At 48.1% G+C, this 25,030-nt stretch overlaps 1 protein-coding gene and 1 long non-coding RNA gene across 2 annotated transcripts in view; one reads left to right on the top strand and one right to left on the bottom strand.

Annotated features, from left to right (window-relative positions):
* Positions 1–52: 52 nt before the first annotated feature.
* LOC121139714 lies at positions 53–1,181 on the bottom strand. The gene is made up of 2 exons (XR_005876631.1): positions 898–1,181; positions 53–691 (listed from the first exon to the last, which is right to left on the bottom strand). It is a non-coding gene; the product is annotated as an uncharacterized LOC121139714 (long non-coding RNA).
* Positions 1,182–1,192: 11 nt separating this feature from the next.
* Tmtc1 (transmembrane O-mannosyltransferase targeting cadherins 1) overlaps positions 1,193–25,030 on the top strand; it is a 227,211-nt gene continuing 203,373 nt past the window's right edge. Inside the window, exons 1-2 of the mRNA XM_005072945.4 lie at positions 1,193–1,506; positions 20,938–21,115. Of these exons, the coding sequence (XP_005073002.3) occupies positions 1,208–1,506; positions 20,938–21,115 (477 nt within the window). The 5' untranslated portion in view covers positions 1,193–1,207. The remainder of the gene's footprint in view (positions 1,507–20,937; positions 21,116–25,030) is intronic.

Genomic DNA, 25,030 nt, shown 5'->3' with positions numbered 1-25,030 from the left:
CACAAGTGTCCTGAAAGAATTAACGGGCTTTTCAATACGAGAGAATCCAGCGTTACTCCGGAATAACTCATTTATTTACATATTGTGATTGGCATTCAAAAGTAGAACAGTTTCGCGAAAGACAGGAAGTGTCTGAGTCAGAGGCAATACCAGGGCGGTCCGTGGTTATCATTTATGTTGACAGAGCCAGGGCAGCCTTGCATGCACTACCCAGGAGACAACAGTCACACTCAGGAGATCCAGTAAGGCACAGGTAAAGTAGCTAGCTGGGCCAGGGAGGCTGAGGCAGGAGGATTTCCATGAGGACAGCCTGGCTTCTATAGCCAATGCCAGACCTGCCTGGGCGACAGAGTAAGGCAGTGTCTCAAAACCAAAACCAAAAGAAAGCCAGAAGTGATTGATGTGTTCGGCGCCTCTCTCTGTGCTTAAGAGTTTAAAGGAAAAGCAAAAGAAAGAGTCAGCCGGACGGAAATAAAAATCAAACCCGGGGTTTATTATAAGCCGTAGCATCAGCAGCAGAGAAACCCGACAAGGAGGTAGTCCACAGCCCCGGATGCACCCCTCGACTTTGGGGAAGGGACTGCTGCGCGCGTTCCCAGGGCTGGGGCACAGCGCGGTGGAAGGTTTCAAGCCCCGCGGGCGCTGGAGCATATCCTCTCGCTGTCCTGCGGGTGCCTGATCGCTTGCTCCTCTGGGGAGAGACGGTGTTAGGGTGCAGACAGTGCACCTGCTAAGCACCCCAGCTCGCGGCCAGGAGGCGGCGGAGACCTGCCCATCCGCAGCCGAGATGGGCTGGGGGACCGGTCTGGGAGAGGAGCTGGGCGTACCCACAGGGACCCCGAGTGGCTTTCACGCGTGCCCCTCAACCTCCCAAGCCGTGCAGCGCCCCCGTTCCACCTGTGCGTGCTCTGGCCGCCTGGAACGCGGCACCCGCGGGCGGAGGCCAGGTGTTAGGGACCTTGGGTCCCGGGATCCAGGAGGCGGAGGCGCGCGAGCGGGCATGCGCAGTGGGCGGAGGCGGCGGCGATGGCCCGGGGAGGCGGGGGGACCGCTGTTTATTTGCAGCTGGGCCACCGCGGCGGCGGAGCACGGGGCGCCCGGGCGGGGACAGTGGGCGCGCGATGCCCGAGCCACGCAGGCCACCGCGCGCCCCGGCCCCGGCCGGGGAGGATGCGCGCCGCGCGGGAGCGGCCGTGCGGGCGGCGCGATGCTGGTGACCCGCGGGGACCGCGGCGGCGGGGAGCGCGCGCCCTCCCGGCGCCAGCGCTGCGGGCTGGTTCCGGCCGGGGCCGCGGCGCTGCTAGCCGGGGCCAGCTGCTTGTGCTACGGACGCTCTCTGTGGGGCGAGTTTGTGCACGACGACGTGTGGGCGATCGTGAACAACCCCGACGTGCGGCCCGGGACCCCGCTGCGCTGGGCCGTTTTCGCGAACGACTTCTGGGGCAAGGGCCTTGCGGACAGCACCAGCCACAAGTCCTATCGGCCGCTGTGCGTGCTGTCCTTCAGGTGAGCCCCCGTGTGCCCTGCGGTCTGGACACCTGTCCCCGGAGAAGGGGTGGCACTACGGGGGCACTTCTGACGGATCCATCCGTACCTCCTCTAGGGTGTCCTCCCCCTTTCAGCTCTATCTTCCTGACTGTACCCGAGATCGTTTTGCCACCAGCCCGATCCTCTCCTCTTTATCTCGTGTTCTCCCGGCTCAGTCTGGTCCTCTAGGTTCTATGCTTGCTCCTGCCTGCTCAGCTCCGTTCTCCTGGCCCTGCCCCATGTTCTCTGGGCTCTGTGCTTGGTGTCCCTGCTTCTATCCTCAGTGCCTTCTACTCGGCTCGCTCCGGGTCCTCCCGGCTCTGACTAATGTTCTGTCAGCGAAGCCCCGGCTTCTCTCTGATAGAGGTTCTCTGCACTTCTTCGCTCTGCCTGGATCCTCCCGGTTCTGGCCCTGATCCTGCTGCGCCAAGCCCTGTCCCGAGTCCTCCTGGCTCTGCCTCTGCCTCTGGTGCTTACCAGGCTCTGCTCCAGGTTCTCATGGCTCTGCCCGGGTTCTCAACACTGCACCGTTTTCTTCTGGCTCTGTCTTGGATGCTCTCCGGCGCTACTCAGGGACCTCCCAGCTCTATCTCGGTCCTCCCAGCTAAGCCTAGGTTCTCCTGCGCTTCCTGGCTCCTGGGGCTCGGGCTGCGGAGTTGGGACCGAGTTTCCACAGAGACTGTGCTCTCTCTGCTAGGTTCCTAGGGGCTCAGGGCTGGTGGGTCTGACTTCGCACCGTACCCTTTCCCTATCCTTCCCGGTGTTCTCATGGAGATCGGCGGGTTCCAGAGGGCGGCGAAGCTCCAAGCTATTAGCTTCTCGGGGGGAAGGGGGACAGGGAGGTTGAGATTGGACTGCTGGGCAGATGAGGAGTAGAGGGGACAGGATCTGGTGGCCCAGAATACGCCTGGAGCTGGCCAGGCTGTGAGTGTTTCAGGCAGAAGCTGGGGAGAGGGGTTAGGTACCCTAGTCTGAGCACCAAGCTTTGCGTACTGGGCCGCTGGTAGCCTCCCTAACCCGAACATCTCCAATCCCAGCTTCCACATCCTGAAACTCTGTAACCCCAGCCTCTGAGTCCGCCCTGTGGCGCCCAGTCCCCGGGATTCACACCGTGTACGCGCTAAGTGATGGGGCACCCGCCTGGGGTCACAGAGGGACCTTTGCCTAGCACCGGAATCGTGACTAGGCGTTTCTGGTGTGAAGTAGTGGGTCCGGACGCGTTTGTAGGGTGGGGTGTCCGCTTGACTTTACAATTCTGGGGAAAGGACCGGGTTGGAGCCAGGAGCTGAACTCCATTCAATGTAACTTGACTCCGCCTTTGAGCTGGTGTGAGTAGGACAGAACAGCTCACAGGGTATTAGCCCTGTAATAACCTGCTTTCCAGTTCTTGTCATCGGAGCCTTCGTTCATGGCACTGATCTCTGGGAACAATTGGCAAAGTAACAGCCAGCGTGGGCCTTCAAGCCCAGGGCTTTGGAGAGGCGGCCCCATGGCTTAGAAAAGGAAACCCGGCAGCTGGCTTTTCACGTAGTTTTTCCAAATAAACTAGTGTTTTAAAGAGGGCAAGGAAATAACACATCTGACTCCCAAGGGGGACGTATTATAAACATTTGTCTTTGGAACGTTGTGTTGGTTTTCAACCCAAAGATAGACTTGGCTGCAGTTTTTCAGCCTTTTTAATTTCCCAAGTGTGTGTGTGTGTGTGTGTGTGTGTGTGTGTAATCTTAAAAATAGGAACGCTTCCTTTTACACTTGGTGGGCTTTCATGGAGTGGGTGAGGCTGTTGATTAATTTGAAGGTGTATAAGCTCACAACACTCAAAATGCAGACTTTTTTCAGCATTGGTCCCTGTCCCCGGCAGTTTCCATTTAAAGGTCGGGTGTTGAATGCCTGCTGGAGGATGGGCGTAAGTGTAAGGTGCTGGCTGTCCACGTGTTATTAATAGTTCCTAATAGGAGTTCTGCCGGGCAGAGGAGGAAGGGAGGGAGGGAGGGCCGTATAGCAACCCCTCCTCTGATATCACTAGCTTGACTTCACACACACACACACACACACACACACTAGCCATGGGAGGTGCTAGTGAAACGGGAAATTGGCTGGGTTGATGGGCAGGGGTGACAGAGCAGGAGGAAGGGGGAAAATAGAACGTCTTTGGGGTGTTCATTGTTTATGCAGAGCAGTTTGGTGTCAAAGACATTGCTATTTGCTGTGTGGGTTGCTTAAGGCTTGGTTTTTTGTTTGTTTGTTTGGTTTTTATCAACTTGACCCAAGCTAGAATCATCTAGGAAGAAGGAAACAATTGAAAAAACGATGCTCCCATCAGATTGGTCGGTAGGTAAGCCCGTGTGGATATTTTCCTGATTATGATTGATGTGGGAGGGTCCAGCCCACTGTGGGTAGGGCCACTCCTGGGCAGGTGGTCATAGGTTGTATAAGAAAGCAGGCAGAGCAAGCCAGTAACCAGTGTTCCTCCGTGTCTCTGCATGTTCCTGCCTTGACTTCCCTAAACGATGGAGCTGTGGTTCAGACATGTAAGGCAAACCAACCCCTTTCTCCCTAGGTTGTTCTAGGTTGTGGTGTTTATCGAAAGTAGAAATACAGCAGGTCCTTTTTTCCAATTGAGTTGAGAGTCTAGAGGTGTCCAGTCGTGAGTCTAGAGAGCAACTAGGTGTGACTCTGGTATAAGTTACTGTAGGAGTGAACCACATCCCTGTCAGATAAGTTTAGAATTTAGGTGGAATGGATATGTTTAGTTTAGGATAAGTAGATCATAACTTAATTATCACCCTCTATGTATATATGTTGTATATGTTTGAGTTTGTATCAAATTTAAATCTTCTATTTAGACTAAAAGGGGAATTGTAGGAGTGAACCCCACAAAGCTACCCGCCCAACAGGGCGGGGTCAAGGTAGAGATAAAAGGTAGTGAAAGAAAAAGAGGCCTCTCTCTTTTCTCCTGGAAGCCAGCCAAGCTTCTAACTCCTGGTATGTGCGACTCTCTCTCTCTCCCTGATAAATAAATATATTGTTTTCCCTATATAGCCTCGAGTATCGTTATAAGTTACCTTATCTGTAAGAGAAAGCAGACCAGCCCTGTTTACACGGTCAGTTTCAATCAGAGTAGCCACATCTTCAGTAGTCAATGAGGTGTTCCCCATGTTCTAGCTCAGTCCCATGAACTGAAGGCCCTCGAAGACTTCAGATTTTTTTGGGGGGGTTACAAGACAGGGTTTCTCTGTATTGTTTTGGAGGCTGTCGGTCCAGCCCGGCCTCGAACTCACAGAGATCCACCTGCCTCTGCCTCCCGAGTGCTGGGATTAAAGGCATGCGCCGCCACCACCCGGCATGACTTCAGACTCTTTTAATAGTTTTCATCCCTTTCCTATTCCTGTTTTTTGTTTGTTTGTTTGTTTCTTGAAACAGGCTTTCACTCCACATCCAGGCTGGCTTGGGATTCACTGTGTAGCCCAGGATAGTTCTTTTAACTCATGGTAGTTCTCATGCCTCAGCCTCCTAAGTGTTGAGATTGCAGATTTCAGCGAGCTACCATGTCTGGTTAGATCTATGTAGCGTGAGCCTGCAAAAAGGGATGGAAAACCACTTTGATTATTTGGTATGACTCCTGCATTGGCCTAGTGTCCTGACTATTTTTTTTATGTCAGCTTGGCATGAGCTAGAGTCATCTGTGAGGAGAGAACTTAGATTGAGAAAATGCCTCGGCAAGGCCGTAGGCATGCCTGAAGGGCATTTTCTTAATTAGTGACTGATTGATAACAGCAGCACCCAGCCCACTGTGGGTGTTTCCAACTCTGGGCTAGTGGTCCTGGGTGGTGGGAAATAACACCGATATACTATGTGGGATCTCCCCACCCCCTAGATTTCATCTGCTTTTGCATACCTCTTTTATTTATTTCGGTGTCTATTTAGTTCTCTGCAGTTTTATGCCTAGTGTCAATTTCTGAGATTTCTACGTAGCCACAAAGCCTAGGACATGTTCATCCACGTGGACTCTACACTTGTTCATCATAGCAACCACCCAAGCTCTAAAGTCTAATCCCAGACTCCCACCCTGACCATGGCAACCAGTAATTCTCCATCTCTGTAATTTTATCATTTTGATGTTATGCCCAAGCTCTAAAGTCTAATCCCAGACTCCCACCCTGACCATGGCAACCAGTAATTCTCCATCTCTGTAATTTTATCATTTTGATGTTATGTGAGCAGAATTTCCCAGCGTACACTTTACTGAGAGTGGGTGTAACGTGTACTCTTTCCCGCCAACTGCCTGGGTCCCGTCGTTGTCTCTGCCCCCAAATAACGCACGAGACGCTATGTTAATTATGAGGCTGTTGGCTGTTTGCTATGGTTTCTCTTCAGCTAGCTCTGACTTAATTATTAACCCATAAATGCCAATCTGAGTATTTCTACGTGGTCTTCTCTTACTGAAGAAGGGGTCCAGACCTCTTAGTCCTCTGGCGTCCTACATAGTAACCAACTGTGCCTCCGTTTCCCAGAATCCTCCACCTCTCCCAGTCCCACCTATCTTGCTTCCCTATTGGCCAGCAGTGCTTTCTTTATCAACCAATAGGACAACATGTACACAGAAGGACTTCTCCTATCAAATGGGTTGCTTTTTTAATCTTAGCATTTCTCTGGAGCTTCACTCAAGTGCCTCTGTGCAATGAAGAGTTCCTCCCCTTTCGCTTCTGAGAGGCAGTCTGCTCTGTAGGCCGCCCAGAGTTTATCCATTTTCCCTCATTTTTGAACCTTACTTTTTGTTCTCATAGACTCCCAAATCAAAATACAAACCTTTTTCTTTTTTTTTTAGTAAGTATATATATCCTTGATATATTAAATGTATGTCACATACTGAGATAGAAACTGTCTTCAGAACAAATGTAACCAATTTATACATAATTCTTTTTCTATGTATAAAGAATAACAGCCATACATACTTGTAAAGAGCCTTATCATACTTCTCACATAAAAAAAAAAAGGTGAAGTTGACTGAGGGAAAGGTTACCAGGTCATACTAGTTGCAGAGTCTACAACAGTGAAACAAGGTGTGCCAGGATTGTCTGCTCCATGGCTTTAACTCTGTTGTAACTGTTTCTAGAATCCCCTTCCCAGGGTGTGTTGCGGAGTTTTCTTTGTCCAGCCAGGTGCCGCCGCTTCAGCCCCAAATAAACACACAGAGACACTGTATTAATTATAGATTGTTGGCTGATGGCTAGGGCTTCTTATTGGCTATCTCTGTCTTAATTATTAGCCCCATAACTACTAGTCTGTATATTTCTACATTGTAGGAGGAAACAGTGCTCCACCATTAGCCATGGGACTTATTAGAGGCTCATACAGATGAGGTAATAAAAGGGCGGTTTACCGCACCGCTAACCACACCCACTTTAGGCATGAATAAAGACGTATACGGACATAGTCGGTGAACTACATCACTAGCCAGGCCCACTTTTGGGCGTGGCTAGGGGGCGTGTACGGAGGAAGGAATAAAAGACTGAACAGCAGAAGTCTCGCCCTCTTTTCGGCTTCCAGTTGGGTGGTGGAAAAATACTCGGCTCATCTGGGTTGCTTGTTTGTCTCTTGTGAGTAACTTCTACAATAAATACTTACTTATACTTTCAGTAAGTGTGCCGTTTATCGTTGCAGCATCGCAACTGGAGGGCGCCCGGCGAATCCTATCCTCCCAGTTCCTCCACCTCAGCGTCTCTTCTGCCTATCCTTCCCAGAATTCTCCTCCGTCTCTTAGTCCCGCCTATCCTTCCTGCCTCTACTGGCTCTTAGCCCAACAGTGTTTTATTCATCAACAAACAAGAGAAACACATATACAGAAGGAAATCCCCCATCAAGGGTGGCTCTGTGTTGGTATTGATTTGGGTACTACCAACTCTGCATTAGGCCTGACCCCAGGAGACATTTCTGAGAGGTTTGAAAGGTGGGAATGAAGCGGCCATGATCAGGCTGAGAAGGTTGGTTGAAGATGGAAATAGCGCTATCTGAAAAAGAGGTCTAATGCATTTTATTAAATATACTTGCAAGATAAACAGGGATAGAGGCTCTGGGAACGTGGCCCACTCCCAAGAGAGAGAGTGCTTTTTCTTTGGGGTCCCTTTTATCCTCACCTGTGCCCATCCCTTGTCCACGCCCCTTTGGGCGTGGACTATATTGTGGGCTCACCCCTACAGTTGATGTAAGTTTTGGGGGCTGTGGAGCAGGAGGAGCAGGAAGTTTTGGCTGCTCGTGTTGGCGGCAACGAGGACAGCAGTAGCTCAGGTCACACACAGGCCCCCAGTCTCCCCCGAGCTCTTCCTCAGTTGCCAGGGTGCCCGCACTGGAGTGGAAGAGTCAGGACTTCTGCAGGTTTGCCTTGTCAAGGCGGAGTATCAGAGGCAGTGAGAGGCGTGCCCAGTAGCACAATGTGTCTGTGGTTCTAGCTCATCGTTGCTTTCCCGACTCCCTTTGGCACCGCCCTCTCCCCCGACTGGCTGTCTTGCTGGCTCCTAACCCAAACATCAGGCTTGTGCAGGCGAGGTAACGGTGACCTCTCACATGACTATAGTAAATGTTTTTTTTTTCTCCCCTGATTCTTCCTGGGGGGGAGAGGGGAGCTCTGCCAAAGTGTTGCAAACAGTCGCCTCTGCTCCCTAAATTGCTCAGTCTTCTCATAGGCTCGTGAACAGGGACGTGCAGGAGTGTATTTTAGGCAGTCGTAGAGAAGAAACAAAGCGTGTGAAAACTTACTCTGCAGCTCCCACCTTCTTTTCATTCCGCTCGTTTTTTATCCTTCACTTTTTTTTCCCTTTAATTGCCGTTCATTCAGTGTGCATAATGGGGGAGGGGGACTTTGCACAGTTTTCACTCACGTGCGTCCTGCACTTTTTGGTGTGTTTCAGCCCATACCTTCTCCTTTCTTCTGGCTGCCCCTCCCCCTTATCCCTTACTGGCTTCTCCAGATAGTGTCACCTCTACCTGCATGATATGTGTGTATGTGTGCGTGTGTGTGCGCGCGCGTGCGCACGTGTGTATTACATATATGGTTTTATATCTATATAAAACCCAAGTCCCATATACAAGAGGAAACATCTGATATTTGCCTTTTCTGGTCTCCAGCCGCCTCCATTGTACTGTAAAGGACACAGTTGTCACTTCCCTCCCTGGCCGTGACCTCTGAAATCAGGAGGGATGTGTTAAACTTCTCTGTAGATACTGAACCGACACAGAACTGAAGGCCACAGGGCCCACAGCTCCCCCTTGAGAAATTGCCTTGATTGATTTAAGAGGTACTTAGTGTTTTCATTTGATTCCTCTCCCCCTTTCCTCTTGGGGAGAAGTTTCCTGTGGAAATTTCCATTCAGCCACTGAGTGGTCCTCGACACTAAAGATGGTGAAGCAGAGGCTAATTACAGGACCTTAAAACTCATGGTTTTTCTTTCCATGTTTAGGCTATTAGATCATTGTTTGCTATAAAGTTTTACTGAACGCCTCTGAAGCTAACATAAATCATAGGAGTGATGTGGGTGGCTTAAATGTCAGAGCTAAAAAAAAAATAGAATATGTTAATACGTGTGGCTGTGGGGACCTGTGGGTGCTTTAATGCTTGGTAATGAGAGATTTTGCCAGTTCTCATCTTTTAGTCAGAGCCTTCTGCCAGCTCTGGGAATGTGCAAGCATTGGCTTCCATGGTTTATACCTGAGAGCCCTGGAATGTTCACCTTGGGTCTGCTCCTGCCGATCTGACTTCCTTGAGGCCGCTGTCTCTGCAGGGTGACACTGCTTTCTGTATACTCCAGACAGTGAGTGAAGATGGCCTGGGATGTTTGGTTTGAGATACCCAGACATTCCATGATGGACACACAGGCAAAGGAGAAAAAACAAAAAGAATTGAAGGGAGTAAAGTCTCTATGGGAAAAATAATTTAAAAAAATTTAAACTCCTATATTAAACTACGAAAGCCCTGGAGGTAGAGATTGTGGTCGTGGTATCTCATAGGTAAGGCTAGACCTCAGTCTGGTTGTATAGGAAGGGTTGGAAAGGAGAGGAACCCAGTATTGGATCATAGGGCTTTTGTCCAGGTTTGACCTCAAAGCAGTCCATTTTTATCGACAAATGTCTTTCTATTTTCCTTTGCGGCCACACACTTATTTTTTTTTCCAGACTTTGAGTCTAGCCCTTGCTCTTTATGAGGACTGAGGAATGTTTGTCCATGCCAAAGGAATGGCGATGTGTCTCTTCCCACTGATAAGATGTGACTTCTGCCTGCAAAGTCCTGGACTCCTGCCTCCCGTACGGGTGGGTGTCTAGGCTGTCATTCCACCCAGCACCCTGGAGCCCAGGCTTCTCACAGGCCAGACTTGCCGCTGCTGCTGAGGACCTCTGTGCTGGGCGGTCTTCTTTCGGAAAACCCTTCCCTAAGCTGCACAGGGACGGCTGGCTTTCTCTGTTCCTTCAGCCTCTGCTGAGACATTACTGTATCATGGAGGCCTGCCCAGGACTCCTGTCTGAACATTCTCAATGTTTCACCTTTTACTTTCTTACTCTGATCTGTTAGTCACTTTTCCAGCACTGTGACAAAATACCCCAGAGTAGCTTAAGGAAGCAAAGTCATATTTTAGCTCACAGTTCTAATCTATGCTGGCTCCGTGGTTTCTGGGGCTATGGTGAAGTAGAACAGAGCATCATAGCGTTAGGGCTTGACAGAGCAGAGCTTCTACCTCATTCAGCAGGAAGCAGAGAGTGAGATAGAGAGGAGCCCAGCATCAGATGGAACTGCCAAGAACCCCATGCCTGGTGACCAGCTTCTCCAACTAGGCTCCACCTCCCTATAATACTAGTGAATTACTAGTCCAATGCCAGACAAATCCATGCTTAGGTCAGAGCCCTCATGGTACAAACACCTCCCAGTGGTTTGGTCCACCATCTAGGGACCAACACTCAACACAACCTTTTTGAGACTGTTCTCATCCAAACCCTCTATAACCCCCACTGCTGTCTGATATCATTTGTTGTTGTTGTTGCTGGTTTCAATGTTCTGTCACTGCTCTGTGAGCTGTCTATAACATGCTGTGCTTTGCTTGGCTTGCAAAGTAGGACTCAAGAATTGTAGAAACATGGGGCTCACTCTTTGTATAGGAAGTCTGCTTGGTTTCTGTCTTCTTTAAAGACTTTTTAGTGTGTGTATGTGTGTGTGTATGTATGTGTGTATGCATGTTTGTATTTGTATGTGTATATGTGTCCGTGTGTGCATCTGTGTGTCTGTGTGTGTGTTTGTGTGTGTCTCAGTGTGTATGTATGTGTGTGTAACTGTGTTTGTGTGTCTGTGTGTATGTGTATATATGGATATGTGTCTATGTTTTTTGTATCTGTGTCTATGCCTGTGTGTGTCTGCATCTCTATGTGTATGTGTACATATATGTCTCTGTGTGTTTGTATTGGTGTGTGTCTCTCAGTGTGTCTCTGTCTCTGTGTCTGTGTGTATTTGTGTGTGTGTCTCTGTGTATGTGTATGTATGCATGCCTGTGTGTGTGTCTGTGTGTTTGTATCTGTGTGTCTGTGTCTGTATGTGTGTGCATATATGTGTCTCTGTGTGTGTGTCTGCATATTTGTGTGTCTGTGTGTGTGTGCGTATATGTCTCTGTGTCTGTGTGTGTGCATATGTCTCTGTGTGTGTCTGTGCATATGTCTCTATGTATGCATATATGTCTCTGTGTGTGCATATATGTGCCTGTGTCTCTGTGTGTGTCTGTGTATGTATGTGTCTATATACATACGCACTGAGGCACGGTGCCTATAGAGGCCATAACAGGTAGCAAGATCTCCCTGGAGTGATGGTTTGTGAGCTACATCATGGGGAACCCAACTCAGGTTCTCCAGAAAAGCAGCAAGTACCCTTAACCACTGAGCCATCTCTCCAGCCCAGTTTTCTGTCTTAATTTACCTTTCTCCTTCCTCTCTCAGAGAGAAAAGTGGAGGCAGAAGGGGAATTTCCTTGGACATTGCAGAGGATCCCTGAGGGTCCTGTGTACTGAAGGTCAAGGGCAGCTTTGACTATAGAAGGATGATTGTAGCTCTCAGTTATAATGTGGAGAGAATGTCGATCTTTAGCCTGGCACCACTCCCCACACCCAGGGTGCCATGGAAGCATAGATAGTTGCAGAAAGCCTTGAGAAAAGAGGCAGGAGGCAGGGCTTATACCTCTGAGGCAACACCCAGAAAGAGGTTCTCCTCCCCTTTTCCCTTTGGGGGCTGAAGATCCATTCATGCCAACACCCTGCTTTCTATCATCAAATGGAGCACAAGGACATCTTGTCAAGGGAACTAGCCCATCCAGCGTTCTAGATTTCGTTTGGTGTTTGGTTTGTGTTCCTTCAGAGAAACCTTCTTTCTGAACTCTTGGAATTTCTCAATGTAAGGAATTTCACACTCTTCAGGGTGGACTCATGGTTCACCATGCCTAAGGAGCAAGTGACATACTGGGTGGTGTTGAAAAGACCGGTAATGATTAAAGGGATGGGCTTTGAGCTGTGTGATATTAGCTCCACCTCCCATTTGAAGAGGGGCAGGGGACTGAAGATTGACTTCAGTCCTGTGTCACTCAAATGGACCAAATAATGAAGCCCAAAATCATAAAGCCCCTGTAAAACCGTGGAGCCCAGAGTCTGCTCACACTTCCCTGGTAGGTTCTCTGCCACCCTGATGCTCTGAGCTGGGTGCATCTTGAGGCTTGGCAAGTGTGTGTGTTTAGGATTCTCCAGGCCTCCTTCCAGGCACAGCTGCTCACCTTGGTCCTGAGTTTTGTTCTTAATGCCTTCCTGCAATGCAGCATTTTCCTTGGTTCTGTAAGGCCTTCTAGAGAACCAGAGAGAAATGGGCAAGCACTGGTTTTGTAGTAGCTGGTCAGAAGCACAGATGCTTTGGGGACATTTGGAGTCAGGAGTCTCAGGAAGACTCTGCCTGGCCTAGGTTATTTCCTGTAACTGTGGGTAGCCCCTGACAGAACTGACCCAGTATGCTAGAAAACACACCCTTCTCAAATAAAGTAAATGCAAAATTAAGAGCATAGTTACAATAGCCTCCCCCATTACATAGTTACAACGGCAACTAAGATATGTGACATTGGGCTCTTCTAGTTACTGGCTGATTCTCTCTTTCCTATGCTGTCACCAGTGTTCCTGCCCAGTGTCCCTCCCTCTAGTGTCCCTCCCTTTAGTATGTCATTACTCAGAGTGCCAAGGAGATAGTAATGGTGGTTGGCACCTCTCCTGGGGAGTAGCTTTCTCGTGCTGAGTGAGGATGGGAGGCCTGAGCTCCAGTCGGAACTGGATTCTCTCCACGCTGTGGTACTGGTCAGTTGTAGAGTTTGTTTCTTCAGATGGATGAGGTAATGATTTGTTGATTTGTCCAGAACTGGAGGGATGGAAGAAGAGAGCCAGAATGATCGAGCATCTAGGGGATTCGCCTGAGAGGGAAAACAAGCTGAACCAGATGTTATTTATTGGTTGATTGAGCTAAGATGAACGTGGAAACCATTCCCAAAGCTTGACAGCTGCAGATGTGGGGAAATGGAAACAGCAGAAGATGGGCATCTTCTGCGTGTCTTATTGGGCTGTGGATGATCCAAGAAAAAAAATACCGTAAATGGCGATAGAGTTGGGGTAATGGCTCAGAAGGTAAAATGCTTGCCTTGCAAGCATGGGGACCTGAGTTCAATGTCCAAGAACCCATGTTAAAAAAAAGGAAAAAATAAAAGGAAAGGGTCAGGCATAGTGTCAATGCTATGCTTATTAACCCAGTACGGGGAGGCAGAGACAGGTGGATCTCTGGGGCTCACTGGCTGGCAGGCTTAGCCTACTTGGCGATCCGTCTCAAAAGCAAGGTGGGTGGCACCTGAGGAATGACAACTGAGGTTCTTCAAATGCACGTGCACCCATATCTCTGCATACATGTACACATGCACAAAAGAAGCAATGATGAAGGGGATACGCTTACCCCCGCCCCCTTCCTGATTGAGTTCTTTTTTCCTGCTTACCAATGAGCACACCGAGTTTTCTGTTGAGCCTGCTAGCCCCCTGTGCCTTCGATTGAGCTTTGAGACCCATGTCTCACAGCCCTGCTAGTTCCCTTCCTGGGTGCAGATCTCAGGCTTCATCTCCGTCTGCTTCTGACTATCCTGAGGTGGGATAGGTATCGGGGAGCCTCAGCTGAAGGTTGCACAAAGAAGCTTGGTGACCGCTGGTACCCCACAGAGGCCTCTGTTTAGGGAGGTGCAAATGTCACATTGTCCTTAGTACAATGTACTTCATATTCCAGGCATCCACAGCTGCCTGCACTGGTATCTTCTGTTCCACTACAGCGGCCCCTCCCCCCTTCCCCCCCTTCCCCCACAAGAAGAGAGAGGGTCAAGTGGCTTTGCCTTCGCCAAGGCACCAGAGTGATGTTATTAATGGATGACTACAGAATGGAGAAGCTGAGAGACAGTTCTACAAGGTGACTACGTACGTCTGGAGTTGTTGCCAGGGAGAGAGGCTTTCAGAGTTAGTGAAGGGATCCCGGGTTACAGGAGGCTGAGCCTCAGGGCTTAAATGCCAGACAAGGTGTCATTTCCACAACTGGCTGTAGAAACAAGTTTGGTGGTTGGGCTGCGCCAGGGTTATGGGGTTGGCAGGTCCTCATGCCAAGGAAACTGAATGAAGTAGATCTGTACCAGAGAAATCCCGCGCGTGTGTGTGTGTGTGTGTGTGTGTGTGTGTGTGTGTGTGTGTGTGTGTGTGTGTGTGTGTGTGTGTGTGTGGTGGGGCACAGGAGTAGGCCGGAGCTATCACAGTGGAAAGTCCTCCCCTCTGGCCCATTTCTAGACCTGTCTTGTTCATGGGTTTGGAGCATTCAGACTGAAGTACACCCAGGAGCCTCTGAGAATGCACTATTGTATGCCCCCCAGCACAAGTCTCTCTTTCTGGGATTCATTCTGACTTTTATTTTTCTTCTTCCCTTAGACCAGGGGAAGAGTTTATCTCAAGCTCCTGGCTGTGACAGGGAGGAGGCAAGGAGCTAAGGCCCTTTTTGCCTTTATTCTCCTTTGGGACTTTTCTTGGGACCTGATGTGGATGTCGTGGAGAACAGCCAGTCTGAGTGCTTTGAGCTCATGCCCCCTTCTCCTGGTCAAGCTGTGTAGGAAGACAGCTGTCTTCCCAAAAGAGGAAGGGGGAGTCCATTAAACTGAGAGGCTTGCAGACGGTCAGAGATTCCTGTTAAGATTATTTCAGAAAAAAAAAGTCCTACTGCCTGGCCTAGTTCTAAGTGAGAAATAAAGATTAAGCCAAATAAAATGAGAGACTCTTAGAGCTGAAAGGGAAAGATGGGCTTTTCTGACTCCCAGTATAATTTAGATTCATTTGTTTACTCAACAGATTCCATTTAGAGTCTATTGTGTGCTGACTGCAATGGATTTCAGTGATGAAGAGACGTTAGCTTTTAAATCTCTAAAAAAAGTGCTCATGACTCCTGAAGACAGTAGTTAATGAGTGCCTCATGGAGACACTGTGGGGTGAACTGGAACCTGAGATACTGTTCTGGTTAGATGGTGTTCTTGGCTCCATGTTGGGTGCCACAAGTAGTTGGAGGTTTCTCATCCCACCCTCCCGTTCCCAAATAACCATTCTGAGGCTTAATATTAATTGTAACTGCTTGACCAATGGCTTAGGCATATTATTGACTAGCTCTCTCAATTAAATTAACCCTTGAGGCCATGATGCTCATGGCTGGTTACCTCACATCTTGCTTCCCCGTCTCGACTCTGTCTTCTTTCTTTATCTCTGTTTGGATTACCCGCCTAGCTATATTTTGCCTGGCCATTGGCCAAATCAGCCTTATTCATCAACCAATAAAAGCAACATGCATTCACAGCGTAAGGAAGGACATCCTACCTCAGGGGACTGTCACTCTTCTCCTGTGCACAGTTTGGGTCATCCAGGCACTTGTATTTTTTTTAAATGTTTGCCAGCTGCATTGGGGTTTTCTAGAAGCACTGAACCCGTAGGATATATGCATTATATATATATATACACACACATATAAAGAGTTGCTAGGTTGGATTACATGCGAGAGGCTAGCTTGTTAACAAGTGCCACTTGCATGGAGGAGAAGCTGAGAACACCGTAGCTGCTCAGTGATGCCTTGGAAGTCCCAATGTGATGAGGCCTGGAAGGTCCAGGCAGAGCTACTGAGGCTGAATGCTCATTGGAAGGCTGGAGAAGCTACAATGTCAGCCAAGGACTCACTCAGGTAGAAGTAGAGGCCGACTCATGCTGCCTTCTCCTTGGATCTCTTTGTATCTCTTTTGGAAAGTGATGCCCCACCTTGAGGATGAGTGTCTCACCTCAACCCTTTCAGGAAACGGGGCCACGGATGGGCCCAGAGTTATGTCCCCTGCATGGCTCCAAGTACCGTCAAGTTGATGACAGTCCAGGCAGGCTTCGGTGCTGCTGCTTTCTCTTAGCGGAAGCCTTCTTGGTTCTTTTCCTCTTAAGGGTGGGACCTCAGCCGATGAAGGTGTCAGCTGACCGAGTCACCAAGGGGCGGAGCTTTGGTTCTTTGGCGAACATAGTACCTTACATGTGTTGTACTTTTAAAAAGTGGCACGAGTGACAAAGATGCCATTCAACAGGGCTTGGGTGGAGGATTTTTTTAAATTGGGGACAATGAAGGGGAAAGAGGGGGAGGGGAGAGGGGAGACCAGCCTCTGGTGGTAGGAGCAGCAGAAGAGAGGCAGAGACAGAGACAGGCAGAGAAGCAGAGAGAGAGACATACACAGAGAGAGACAGAGACAGAGAGAGAGACAGAGACAGAGAAAGAGACAGAGAGGGAGGGAGAGAGGAGAAAGAGGGAGGGAGAGAGAGGAAGGGAGGGAAGGAGAGAGAAGGGGAGAGAGGGGGGATAGACGGGGCTCTTTTTAAAGGGAACACAGTGAATGTGCACAGGTGGTACTCTTGTGGCTGCAGCCGAGGGCATATCCTATCAGAACCCCCAAGGACAGGCCAGTACAGATGCCTGAATGGTCATACCTCCTTTTCTAGGAATATGCTTCGTTTTTGTTTTTGGTTTTGGTTTTTTAAGCAATAGTCATTCTGACGTCTCCTTATCTCCTGTGCCATCATAATTCAGTGGCTTCCACTAGAAGCACACTAGAGACCATGGCTAATTTGTGAACATTTGCCCTAATGAAACAGGCACACCCACATATTCCCACATAGCACAGGCAGTCTGGAGTTGTCAAGTCTTCTAATATTTCTAGATAAATTAGAAGTGTTTGTATGCAGGCTTCTTTAAAAATTATTGACCGAATAAAAGAATAAAAAATAAAACAGATATAAAGATGAAAAGAAGCTATTTACTGGGGTGGGGTGGGGTGGGAGTGGAACCTGGCCTGGGAGAGTTTGTCTCTAATGTAATTAGACTTTGCTTCCCACCTTGGGTAAAGATAGGATAAGTAATTGCATTGTCTCAGTGTTCCATTCACCCATCCATCTGTCCATCCATCATCTACTTCAGTATTTACTGTGTGACAACCGCGAGAGACACTTGCTCTAAGACACTGGAGAGCAGCGCCGTGAGCTCCATATGCGTCATGTCCCTTGCACACTGATCACTTTCTTCACCGTCTCTCTAGCTTGAGCATCCCCCATGGCCCCCAAACCTCCCTTCCTGAGACTCCATTTCAGAGCGCCCTCACCATCCTGGAGCTCGCTCGTGCAGGCGACCCCGGTGTTGTCTAAGATGCTCTCTCAGCCCTGCTGTCCCACCTTGGGTACCTGCCTCTCTTTTCCACCTGGAGAGTGTTTTCCTTGTTGAAAGCCATGACTTGGAATGTCCCTTCCATCCGTTAATGATCTGTGCATGTTCTTGCTCCCACTACTCTGTGAATGAATCCTTTAAGAGTAGACACCATATCTTCTCTCTCTCTCTCTCTCTCTCTCTCTCTCTCTCTCTCTCTCTCTCTCTCTCTATCTATCTATCTCTATCTCTATCTCTATCTCTGGGCCCTGCTCTGGGCCCTGCACCATGTGGTTAGCACCTATTCAAATCTTGTTGAATAAACTGAAATGATAAACTGTTGCGTTCCATGGCTCTTTGTCTCTCTGTTGGTGATTTGTACTCTTTAGTGGCTGGAGAACATTAACTTTTTCAGATGAAGGTAACAACCTGCTCTGGACCATAGTATATGTACAGTTCTAATCTGGATGCAAGCATTTTGTTCTTCTTTTGTACCCAGTGAGTTTTGGCTCCCAGCGTCATGTTGACGTGAACACTTGTGGCCACGTGGCTCCTGGATTTCAGTGAGTCTTCCAGTGTACCCTTCCCCTTAAAGCACAGACAGTGTGTAATCTTAGTAAGTGTGGATTCTGAGCTGTTGGTAATGGCATTGGGCAGGCCAGAGATAATACGAGGACACAGTGACAGGCACTGGAGGTCTGAGTCCTGGAGGACGTTGATGTATTAGTCTCTACTCTGTGTTGGCTGCAAATCCATCCTGGGCTGTCATGTATGCAGCAGGCAGACTTCAAGATATTTTGATGAATGTCTGTGTTAAGACACAGATGCAGAGCATCGATCACAGCCCCTCTCCTATTAAATTATGAAACTTAATCAGTTAACCCTTTTCTTCCGTGAGCACGTATTGGCTTCCAGAACCAGAGACTATTCTCTGCCTACAGACAGGCACTGTCTGGAATTTTTGCTACCTTTTTAACTGAAACTTAACACGTCTCTACCTTTTCATACTTTCTAGATCTGTATTTTATAAATAGCATTATGAGGTGTGTGTGTGTGTGTGTGTGTGTGTGTGTGTGTGTGTGTGTGTGTGTGTTAGTGGAAGTTCAAGATTGATGCCGGGAATCAGTCACTCTTAGTTCATCCTTCTACATTATTGATACAACCCTGTCTCAATCAAACCTAGATGCCATGATGTGCACTGCTCCAGTCCCGGAACCCTGATTATGAGCGGTGAGGTAACGAAGAAAGGACAGATATACAGACGTGGGTACAGGGAAGCTGGGATTGGGCGGGGCTGTGTTCGCTCAATGGAAGCCACCCACCACCCCTGACCACCCAGAACCTCAGTGTACTTTCTAGGTACAGCACAGGGAAGTCTCTGTAGGTGAGCATCACTTGGGTAAGGCTTGGCCATTCCCATGGGGCTGAGGTATTGGAGTCAATGGCATTGTTGTGCCCACGCCACCAATATACATCCGCTCAGGGATTCCCCTGCTTCCTACACTCAGAGCTCACCAGTATGGCTAGTCTTGCTAGCCTGATTGTTCTGGGAATACCATCTCTACTTGCTTAAGGGAGAAAGTTTATTTTGACTTACAGTTGCAGAGGAATACAGTCTACAGAGATGGGGGAAGCATGGCAGAAAGATGACTGGAATAGGAACAGGGACATTTTCATCTACATACAGGAAGCAAGTAGGAGAACGGGAAGTAAGGGAGACTATAAAGCCCTCAAATCCTTCTTCCAGGTGAGCACTTCCTCTAGCAGGGCTACATACACTCCCTAACCATAACTTCCCCAAGTAGTGCCGCCTACTGGGGACCAGGTGTTCAAATACAGGAGCTGTGGCAGTGATATTTCTCAAACCAATGCAACCAGTGACCGTGGTGTTTAGATTCATGTGCCCAAATGAAGCTTGGGATGCTTATAGCTTTGAAGGTCCAAGCTATGTGTGAGTCACGCTGGCTATTTAGATCCACATATGTCATCTCTAAGGGTGATTTGTACATTCTTGGTTGGTTGTTTAGGAGGAGAGGGCGATTTTGTAAGGGGCAGGTCAAGAGCCCTAGGATAAAGACCTACCATTGCTGTTTTGTTTGACGGCCTGGAGGGAAGTCAGCTGTAGACCATCAAACTACTTGCTGTGGGCACACTGCCGCTAAGGCACCCTGGATAGGTGCATATTTTGTTTGCTTTACTCTGTAACCCACACTGGCCTCAAATTCACACCAGTCCTTTTTCCACAACCGTTCTAGTGCTGGGATTACCAGTTTTTGCTACCATGCCTAGCAAGAGGTTTCGCTGAGAAACGTGGTTTTTGTTTTGTTTTGTTTTGCTTTTTCCTGTAATTCCATATCGGCAGTTCTCAACCTGTAGGTAGTGACCCATTTGGTTGAATGACCCTTTCACATGGGTCACCTTAGACCGTCAGAAACACGGTTATTTACATTACAATTCTCAACAGTATCAAAATTGCAGTTATGAAAATAATTTTATGCTGGGGGGGGTCGCCACAGCACAAGGAAACGTATTAAGGGGTCGAAACATTAGGAAGGTTGAGAGCCACTGATCTACAGGCTTAGTTGGGGGCATTGCATCCTGTTATCAAACGTGACCTTCAGATGTTATCTGCTGTATGTTTTGGTGCCATGAAGGTTTTATTTTTATTTACTTATTTATTTTTAAAAATCATGTTGAGCACCTGGTTTCCCTTCTGTTTGTGGTTCTCCTTTAGCTGGCTTATCACAGTTCAACAAGGAGATTCTCAGATCAGTGGGAGATTGTGTTAATAAAACAAACCCTGGCCATCCAGATGGCTCGGTGGATAAGAGACTCGCTGCCAAGCCTGATGACCTGAGTTTGATCCCAAGGCCCACATGGTAGGAAGAGGGAACTTTTATTCTCTCTTTGGGGAAGAAGGACTCACATAATCTGTCCTCTCCCTTCCACATGTGAACAGTGTCATACGTGCGTGAACACATGTGCCTACCCCCCCTCACTTCTCTCCCCTAGACATACACACAAAGTAAATAAGTAAACGTGAGGGAAAACACTACAGATGCTGAGACCCCACGGTGAGCTGGTTCTTGGTGTTGCCTCAGCCTTGTGGCAGCAAGCATTGCTAACGAGCACTGCGTGGGGTGGCAACGAGACTCACTTCCAGATGGGGAATCCAGAAACATGGCTCCTGGTGGTACCATGGCTGAGAGCGTATGCTCGTGTCTGGCTCATCCTGGCTGAGACACAGTCGCCGTCTCCTGGTTTCTGTTCCTCTCCAGTGACCGGGCACTCTGACACCAGTACTTGGCACCCTCCCCTGGGCTAGAAGTCGACAGAAGAAGAATAGGAAGGGAGCACTTTTCGTGAGTCGTGGAGTGAGGCATGTCTGTGAGTGGTCCAAGTTCCCCGAATAGCAGTGCCCTGTCTCTGCATTGATTTCTGTAGATGAGCCAGTTCTGAGATAGGAAAAAAAGCTGGACCGTCCACAGGCATAAAGTGTTGAGAGTTACTGGAAGCTATTACCATCAAATAGCCTGTCTTCTTGAATGACGGATGGATCTCTTGTGCTTTTACATCGTGATCCTGTCTTGCACAGGCCCCTCTAATTTTTGGTTTTTTACTCTTTTACAGGCTAAACATATTTCTGACTGGCATGAACCCTTTCTACTTCCATGCGGTGAATGTCATTCTGCACTGCCTGGTGACCCTCGTGCTGATGTATACCTGTGATAAAACAGTCTTCAAGAACCGCGGACTGGCTTTTGTCACAGCCGTGCTCTTTGCGGTGCACCCCGTCCACACCGAGGCGGTGAGTACATGGACACTATGAAATAATGGCCCCTGACAGCCAGACGTCTATCTGCATATACCAGCTAAGCCAGCCGTTACCCTTTCCAAACCCTGTGAATTGAAATGCCCACGCCACACCGAGCTTGACCTCTGCACCCTTCTGCTTGCCGGTGCTGCATTTAGAATGCTCACATGGACGCTGCCCAGGATTCCATTGCATCTTCGCAGCACAGGGGCTGTGATTATTATAGGGGTAAAGGACATTCCCAACTTTTTTATTTGCAAAAATACTTTTTTTAATCCCATGTGCTTTCAGTTAGCAGGGGACATTGTGAGACTCCCCCCCCCACACACACACACATCTTGATGTCACCATCCCTGCTCTGCTCCACGCCCGTGTTTACATTATAAGGCTGCAGGTGCTGGGGGAAGGACCAAGAAAGCTAGACTGATGACGTTCTGCCAGTTACAAAGATGGACTTGGGTGATTTAGAAATGGCCTTCTGAGTTACTGAATGAGAAGTTTAGTGACTTTGTGTGAGGAAGACTTTGTTCAGAAACTATTGCTAGTTTGGATCGGTGGACCTTTAAAAAGGTTTGGACCGTCATGTCATGTACCTGACGGGATGGTGTCATGAAGCCACTGTGTCAAGTAACGGTGGCTGATTTCCTTTTATATGTGTTGCAATGGGGAGGGGAAAGCCTTCTGACGGGGGTACAAACACCACAGTTTTCAGGGAATGGAGCCTTCCAGTGGGTGATGGGCACCATGGTTTCCAAAGAGAGAATGAATGGCTTGTGAAGCCTCTGCTGGCACCTGGACACTTTCTTGAAGATCTACCCAAGAGCACACTTTTGGTAAAGACGCCACATTGATTTATTCCGGAGTTTTTTCTCATCCGTCCGTCCCTCGTTTGGATGAGGAATGCTCCTGCATTGTGATTTGATTGTGTCCCTGCAGTGCACGTCTGAGACTCCTGCAAAAGACAGTTTGACGTGTCCACGTTGCGATGCCTCTGTCAATTAAGGCATCACAGCCGTTGAGGAGGGCTTCCTGGCAATGCCTGTCTTCTATTTCCAAGAAGAATACAACCTGGTGTTAGGACTACTGGGTGGTACTCTATGTTAAAGTTCTGAGTAAGAAGTGAAATACTATCCAGAGGGATTCATAGAATGTTTATTTGAACTGGCATGAGAAATCATATTCAATTAATCGATACCACAGTGAGGACTGGTCTTTGTCAATTTCATCTGTTATGGCTATGTTTCCATGAACAGAATTCTCAATCTCAACCTGACATTTGACGTGTGTGTGTGTGTGTGTGTGTGTGTGTGTGTGTGTGTGGTCTCTCATATGTATATCATCCACAGGGTGTGTATGTACATATATGTGTATGTATATTAGTATATATGCATGGGAATCTGATGCACACACAATTATATATTGGGAAAGTGACAGATGAAAATACACTTTATAAACAGTTCATCATTAAGATAGTTTTCCTAACTCTTTCTGAGCAAAGTTCCTGTAAGTGGAAGAGTTTGACATGTAAGTAGTAGTCCTCCTGTGTGTCTTCGTAAAGCTGTTTCCTGCTGTAAAATGGTTATAGTGAGAGGGGGCTCTGAAGGGCAGGTTGCTATAAAGACTGTCCAAGTTAAAGTCAACCCTGGCTGACTAGTCGGATTATGGATCATAAAACATCACATGAGATGGCAGATCCCTGCAAGGCAGTTGCCTCTGACATTCGTGGTCAAAGCAGTAAGCCGTGCCTGTAAAACACACCCATCCATTCACACCCATGGGAACAATCTGAAAGGTGGAGGCCAGACTTGGAATTGTGTGGCACACTATCTTACCCTCCTAAGAGAAGGTGGAGGACCAGCCACACTTCGTAACACGCACACCTTCATGTTTGGTGCCTGACATTTTCCTGCTTTCATCATGATGCGAATTATAACCAGGATACCAATACATAATTAAAATATGATATGTAGGGATTTACGGTTCTCCCAGGGAAATTTAAAAAAATAATTAAGGGCTATAGATATAGCTCTGTGGCAGAGTGATCACCCAGTATGTGTGAGGCCCTGAGTTCCATGTCTTGCAGCACACACACACACACACCAAAATGATCCATATGTTTTTTCATTATAGAGAGGTAAATGTGATAAATAAAATATACTTAAACATTAGCATGCATGCATCAAGACAAAATGCAGAGGTGGAGTCGCTCTGAAGAAGTTCACAGGAAGAGAGGACTCCAAAGGTCTCCAGGGACAGAGGAGCTCTCCCTAGCAGGTGTAATGGCCCATGCCAGTGATTGCAGCACTTGGGAAGTGGCAGCAGGGAGATCAGGAGTTCATGGTCTTCCTGGGTTATGTAGTGCAGGGTTCCAGGCCAACCTGGGGCATATGAAACACTTGTCTCAATAAGCTAAGAAAAGAAAAGGGTTAAACTTAAGATGAGGGCGCTTGAGCTGCCTAATTTCAAAATGCCAGTGTGTATGGTGCGTGAGAGGCTAGATTCTTTTAATGCGGAAATATTAAGCTATACAAAATAGGGATGTCCTGTGATATTTTATTGAGGGTGAAATCACTTATGTGAGATGCCAAGAAAGCAGAGAACCAAAGGCCCGCACACTGCTCTCTGGACTGCAACCAGAACCCAAAAGGCAAAGGGTTTCCTCCCCCCAGCTCTTTTATCCCCTGTACCTCTGACTACGCCCAAACGGGTGTGGTCATCGCCATGGGTACATAGAACTCTCCCTACATTCTTTTAGTATTTAAAAGTAGGCTTGTAAATTCTATGTATGAGCTTAAGTAGATGAGAAATACCCAACCACCTTCCAATGCACTTTGTGGATGTATTATGGAGAAAAATTAACCAAAGATTTCTGTCCCCGGCAGTGTTCGCCGTATTGAAAGCGAGGATGATATTATATTTTTGACAAGTTTGTAAATTGCAGTTGCAGGGCTGTACTGCAGTTGGGGACAGCTACTGCGGGAAAGATCAACCGATTCTGTGGCCAGAGTTTTAACTGAGGAGAGAGCAGTACATATGTCAGGCAATCTTGGGCAGTGTGACCAAGACCTGATGGAGGTTAGATTCTAAAAGGAAAACAAAAGGCAAACCCTATTAGCAAAATGACCTTTAGATAGGGGTTTCCAGGGGCTTTTGTGCTAATAAAAAAAATCCATAGTAACACAATTAAAGAGGTGTAGGTTTTGAAGAGCCGGGCCATTATTTGGAGAAGGACACTGGGAAGATACTTGCTTTTGCAAGATGAAGGATCTGTGAGGACAAGAGTTGAACAGATCTGACCCCAGCACACGATTTGCACTATAAAGCAAAATGGAGTCTGCTATTTAATTATAGATCGAAGCTCAAGTTTCTAGGGAGGAGGACAGAGAGAGACAGAAGCAGCAATGTACTTCACAGACAATTAGTGATAAATTATTAAACACGCACAGTAAGACCTGGGGGTCTTGTGAAATCACTCATCTTTGTTTGAAAAAAAAGAGAGAGAGACTGAAAATTGGGACCATATGCCATGTTATTCCAGGAAGGATGGAGAATTTAAATTTGGGGGCGGAATTTGGTGTAGACCCATCCGTATGATTGCATGTCAGCATGCTGATGTGGCTTGCTTTATAGGTGAGGCAGTTAGCAAATAGCCTGGCTACAAGCTAGGCTTGTAGGTACCAGGAAATGGTAGGGATGGGGCGCAGGGTGCCTCCCCCAGTTAGTACACAAGCTCACAGAAAGCCGGAGACTAGACACACAAATCGATGTAGGAGAAACGGGAGAGAAAAGTTAATTCACATTTAAGCATGCAGGGACACATTGGTTAATCTGCCTTTCAGTGAGCATTTGAATGCATGCACATGGTAACGGTAGGGTAGTGTCCTGCAGGGCGGGTACTGAAGGGGACCA

The sequence above is a fragment of the Mesocricetus auratus genome, unplaced genomic scaffold (assembly GCF_017639785.1).
Source record: "Mesocricetus auratus isolate SY011 unplaced genomic scaffold, BCM_Maur_2.0 Super-Scaffold_100001, whole genome shotgun sequence".
NCBI classification, from domain to species: domain Eukaryota; kingdom Metazoa; phylum Chordata; class Mammalia; order Rodentia; family Cricetidae; genus Mesocricetus; species Mesocricetus auratus.
Note: the sequence above shows the minus strand (reverse complement) of the source record. Positions and strands in the feature narration are given on the sequence as shown.